This window comes from Kogia breviceps, chromosome 8 (genome assembly GCF_026419965.1).
Source record: "Kogia breviceps isolate mKogBre1 chromosome 8, mKogBre1 haplotype 1, whole genome shotgun sequence".
Classification (NCBI taxonomy): domain Eukaryota; kingdom Metazoa; phylum Chordata; class Mammalia; order Artiodactyla; family Physeteridae; genus Kogia; species Kogia breviceps.
This window is the reverse complement of record NC_081317.1, coordinates 24,657,750-24,663,749: the sequence shown is the minus strand read 5'-3', so window position 1 is coordinate 24,663,749 and position 6,000 is coordinate 24,657,750. Positions and strand designations below refer to the sequence as shown.

General features: G+C 42.0%; 1 protein-coding gene across 1 annotated transcript in view; it reads right to left on the bottom strand.

Annotated features, from left to right (window-relative positions):
- Positions 1 to 218: 218 nt before the first annotated feature.
- Positions 219 to 6,000, bottom strand: part of LOC131761437 (elongator complex protein 1-like) — a 447,559-nt gene continuing 441,777 nt past the window's right edge. The window contains exon 6 of the mRNA XM_067041054.1: positions 219 to 332. Within this exon, the coding sequence (XP_066897155.1) occupies positions 219 to 332 (114 nt within the window). The remainder of the gene's footprint in view (positions 333 to 6,000) is intronic.

Below are 6,000 nucleotides of genomic sequence, written 5' to 3'. Positions count from 1 at the left end.
TTGGTGATTCTTTTTCTCCCACCACTTCTCTCATCATCTTGGTAAGAGTCTTGGTGACTTCATCATCCATGTAGATTACTCATCCATTGCCTGGTCTCTCACTGCTATCCTTAGTTACATCTTGGACCTTTATCAACAAATAGTACACCAGTCTGGAATTTCTTTCCTTAACACCCCATTCTTGGATGCCCACCTCCTATCTTACCAGCTCACATACTCTACCATGCCCACATCAACAATTCTTTGGCCCACAATTTGTTACTTTCCATTATCCCTATCATATCCTCACTTTTTTCTTCCCCAGGTGGGTTTCTGTGATGTACTTCATAATCACCCCCTTGCCCCTTCTACTCTCTTGCCCTATCCATCAAGCTGCCCTGGGAAAACTCCAACCCTAGTCTGCAGGGACTATCAGCACAAACTCTCCACATGTGTGCCAGAGTATGCCTCAAAGGAATTGGAGGGCTGGACAGATGCTCTCTGGGTATGGCAATTCCCTCCAGCCAAAGAATTAATAGGCTCGTGCACATCTGCTGCTACATGCAGGTAAAAGAAATGAAAGCATTATTGACTTAGACAGATTAAGAAAAGGAGATTGAAGGAAAGGAGTATAATTTGAATTTACATCTGAAAAAAAAGTCTTTGACTTTAAAATGAATAAAGTAATTGGAACTGTTAACGCATTGCCAGGCAGAGGTCAGACTTATTAAATAATAAAAATCTTTCTCATTTGCATTCAGCAAATTGCCTGATGGTGTGTGAAAGATAATAAATTTCTTAACAGAATTAGTCTCTTAGTCAAACATCAATCATTAACATCTTGTTAACCCTCAAGACTTAGTTAACAAACTTCTTCATAAAAAATAGGAAGAAAAACTTGAAAAGGTAAAATTTATGGCACTGCTATGATCAGAAACTTAATAAATGTTTATCATAGAAAATTTGAAAAATACAGGAGACCTTCAAGATGCCTGAGGAGTAAGACATGGAGATCACCTTCCTCCCCACAAATACATCAGAAATACATCTACATGTGGAACAACTCCTACAGAACACCTACTGAAAGCTGGCAGAAGACCTCAGACCTCCCAAAAGGCAAGAAACTCCCCACGAACCTGGGTAGGGTAAAAGAAAAAAGAAAACACCGAGACAAAAGAATAGGGACAGGACCTGCACCTCTGGAAGGGAGCTGTGAAGGAGGAAAGGTTTCCACACACTAGGAAGCCCCTTCACTGGAGGAGACTGCGGGTGGCGGTGGGGGGGAAGCTTCGGAGCCATGGAGGAGAGCACAGCAACAGGGGTGCTGAGGGCAAAGCGGAGAGATTCCCGCAAGAAGATCGGTGCCGACCTGCACTCACCAGCCGGAGAGGCTTGTCTGCTCACCCGCCGGGGCGGGCGGGGGCTGGGAGCTGTGGCTCAGGCTTCAGAGGTCAGATCACAGGGAGAGGCCTGGGGTTGGCTAGGTGAACACAGCCTGAAGGGGGCTAGTGCACCACAGCTAGCCGGGAGGGAGTCCGGGAAAAAGTCTGGAACTGCCTAACAGGCAAGAGACCATTGCTTCGGCGTTCGCAAGGAGAGGGGATTCAGAGCACGGCCTAAACAAGCTCCAGAGACAGGCGTGAACCACGGCTATCAGCACAGACCCCAGAGACGGGCATGAAACACTAAGGCTGCTGCTGTAGCCACCAAGAAGCCTGTGTGCAAGCCCAGTTCACTACCCACACCTCACCTCCCGGGAGCCTGTGCAGCCCACCACTGCCAGGGTCCCGGGATCCAGAGACAACTTCCCCAGGAGAATGCACGGGGCACCTCAGGCTGGTGTCATGACACGCCGGCCTCTGCTGCCACAGGCTCACCCCGCATTCCGTGCCCCTCCCTCCCCCCGGCCTGAGTGAGCCAGAGCCCCCTAATCAGCTGCTCCTTTAACCCCATCCTGTCTGAGCGAAGAACAGACGCCCTCAGGCAACCTACACGCAGAGGCGGAGCCAAATCCAAAGGTGAACCCCAGGAGCTGTGTGAACAGAAAAGGAAATTTCTCCCAGCAGCCTCAGGAGCAGTGGATTAAATCTCCACAATCAACTTGATGTACCCTGCATCTCTGGAATACCTGAATAGACAACGAATCATCCCAAAATTGAGACGCTGGACTTTGGGAGAAACTGTAAACTTGGGATTTCTTTTGCATCTAATTTGTTTTTTGTCTTAGCTTTATCTTAACTTAGTATTTAGAGTTTGGTATAACTAGTAGATTTGTTTATTGATTTGGTTGCTCTCTTTCTTTATATATATATATATATACACATTTTTTCCTATATATATATATATATATATATACACACATTTTTTTTTCCCTTTTTCTCTTTTTGTGAGTGTGTATGTGTATGCTTCTCTGTGTGATTTTGTCTGTATAGCTTTGCTTTTACCATTTGTCCTAGGATTCTGTCTCTCCATTTTTGTGTTTGGTTTTGTTTTTGCGGTACATGGGCCTCTCACTACTGTGGCCTCTCCCATTGTGGAGCACAGGCTCAGCAGCCATGTCTCACAGGCCCAGCCACTCCACAGCACGTGGGATATTCCCAGATCGGGGCACGAACCCGTGTCCCCTGCATCGGCAGGCGGACTCTCAACCACTGCGCCACCAGGGAAGCCCAGTTTTCTTTTTTAGTACAGTTTTTAGCGCTTGTTGTTATTGGTGGATTTGTTTTTGGTTTGGTGGGTCTCATCTTTCTTTCTTTCCTTTTTAAAATTACTTTTAAATTTTTTTATTTTAAGTCATTTTTAATAACTTTTTAATTTTATTCTATTCTTTCTTTCTTTCTTTCTTTCTTTCTTTCTTTCTTTCTTTCTTTCTTTCTTTCTTTCTTTCTTTCTTTCTTTCCTTCCTTCCTTCCTTCCTTCCTTCCTTCCATCTTTCTTTCTTTTTTTCTCCATTTTCTTCTGAGCCATGTGGCTGATAGGGTCTTGTGTTCTCGCCAGGTGTCAAGCCTGTGCCTCTGAGGTGGGAGAGCCGAGTTCAGGACATTGGTCCACCAGAGACCTCCCAGCTCCACGTAATACCAAACAGCAAAAGCTCTCCCAGGGATCTCCATCTCAACGCTAAGACCCAGATCCACTCAACAACCAGCAAGCTACAGTGCTGGACACCCCATGACAAACAACTAGCAGACACGAACACAAGCCCACCCATTAGCAGAGAGGCTGCCTAAAAACATAATGAGGTCACAGACACCCTAAAACACACCACCAGACTCAGTCCTACCCACCAAAAAGACAAGATCCAGCCTCAACCACCAGAGCACAGGCACCAGTCCCCTCCACCAGGATGCCTACACAACCCACTGAACCAACCATAGCCACTGAGGGCGGATGCCAAAAACAATGGGAACTATGAACCTGCAGCCTGCGAAAAGGAGACAACAAACACAGTAAGTTAAGTAAAATGAGAAGACAGAGAAACACACAACAGATGAAGGAGCAAGGTAAAAACCCACAAGACCAAACAAATGAATAAGAAATAGGCAGTCTACCTGAAAAAGAATTCAGAGTAATGAGAGTAAAGAGGATCCATAATCTTGAAAATATAATGGAGAAAATACAAGAAACATTTAACAAGGACCTACAAGAACTAAAGAGCAAACAAACGATGAACAACACAATAAAGGAAATTAAAAATCCTCTAGGGGCTTCCCTGGTGGCGCAGTGGTTGAGAGTCCGCTGGCCGATGCAGGGGACACGGGTTTGTGCCCTGCTTTGGGAAGATCCACATGCCGCGGAGCAGCTAGGTCCATGAGCCATGGCTGCTGTGCCTGCGCGTCCAGAGCCTGTGCTCCACAACAGGAGAGGCCACACAGTGAGAGGTCCACGTACCGCAAAAAAAAAAAAAAAAAAAAAATCAAAAAATCCTCTAGAAGGAATCAGTAGCAGAATAACTGAGGCAGAAGAACGGGTAAGTGACCTGGAAGATAAAACAGTGGAAATACTACATAGAGCAGAATAAAGAAAAAAAGATGAAAAGAACTGAGGACAGTCTCAGAGACCTAAGGGACAACTTTAAATGCACCAACATTCAAATTATAGGAGTCCCAGAGGAAGAAGAGAAAAAGAAAGGGACTGAGAAAATAAGAGATTATCATTTAAACCTTCCCTAATATGGGAAAGGAAACAGTCAATCAAGTCCAGGGAGAACAGTGAGTCCCATACAGGACAAATCCAAGGAGAAACAGGCCAAGACACATATGAATCAAACTATCAAAAATTAAATACAAAGAAAAAATATTAAAATCAGCAAGGGAAAAGCAACAAATAATGTACAAAGGAATGCCCATAAGGTTAAGAGATGATCTTTCAGCAGAAACTTTGCAAGCCAGAAGGGAGTGGCAGGACATATTTAACTGATGAAATGGAAAAACCTACAACCAAGATTACTCTACCCAGCAAGCATCTCATTCAGATTCGACAGAGCAATTAAAACCTTTACAGACAAGCAAAAGCTAACAGAATTCAGCACCACCAAACCAGCTTTACAACAAATGCTACAGGAACTTCTCTAGGCAGGAAACACAAGAGAAGGAAAAGATCTACAATAACAAACCCAAAACAATTAAGAAAATGGGAATAGGAACATACATATCGATAATTACCTTAAATGTAAATGGATTAAATGCTCCAATCAAAAGACACAGACTGGCTGAATGGATATAAAAACAAGACCAGTATATATGCTGTCTATAAGAAATACACTTCAAACCTAGGGACACATACAGACTGAAAGTGAGGGGATGGAAAAAGATATTCCATGCAAATGGAAATCAAAAGAAAGCTGGAGTAGCAATTCTCATATCAGACAAAATAGACTTTAAAATAGACTATTGCAAGAGACAAAGAAGGACACTACATAATGATCAAGGGATCAATCCAAAAAGAAGGTATAACAGTTGTAAATATTTATGCACCCAACATAGGAGCACCTCAATACATCAGGCAAATGTTAACAGCCATAAACGGGGAAATCGACAGTTACACAATCATAGTAGGGGACTTTAACACCCCATTTTCACCAGTGGACAGATCATCCATAATGAAAATAAATAAGGAAAAACAAGCTTTAAATGATACATTAAACAAGATGGACTTAATTGATATTTATAGGACATTCCATCCAAAAACAACAGAATACTTTCTTCTCAAGTGCTCATGGAACATTCTCCAGGTGGGTCACAAATCAAGCCTTCATAAATTTAAGAAAACTGATATTGTATCAAGCATCTTTTCTGACCACAATGCTATGAGACTAGATATCAATTACAGGAAAAAATCTGTAAAAAATACAAACGCATGGAGGATAAACAATACACTACTAAATAACCAATACATCACTGAAGAAATCAAAGAGGAAAACAAAAAATACCTAGAGACAAATGACAATGAAAACAGGATGATCCAAAATTTATGGGATGCAGCAAAAGCAGTTTTAAGAGGGAAGTTTATAGCAATACAATCCTACCTCAAGAAACAAGAAACATCTCAAATAAAAAACCTAACCTTACACCTAAAGCAATTAGAGAAAGAAGAACAAAAAAAAACCCCAAAGTTAACAGAAGGAAGAAACCATAAAGATCAAACCAGAAGTAAATGAAAAAGAAATGAAGAAAACAATAGCAAAGATCAATAAAACTAAAAGCTGGTTCTTTGAGAAGATAAACAAAATTGATAAACCATTAGCCAGACTCATCAAGAAAAAATGGGAGAAGACTCAAATCAACAGAATTACAAATGAAAAAGGAGAAGTAACAACTGACACTGCAGAAATACAAAGGATCATGAGAGATTACTACAAGCAATTACATGCCAATAACATGGACAACCTGGAAGAAATGGACAAAGTCTTAGAAAAGCACAACCTTCCTGGACTGAACCAGAAAGAAATAGAAAATATGAACAGACCAATCACAAGCACTGAAATTGAGACTGTGATTAAAAGTCTTCCAACAAACAAAAGCC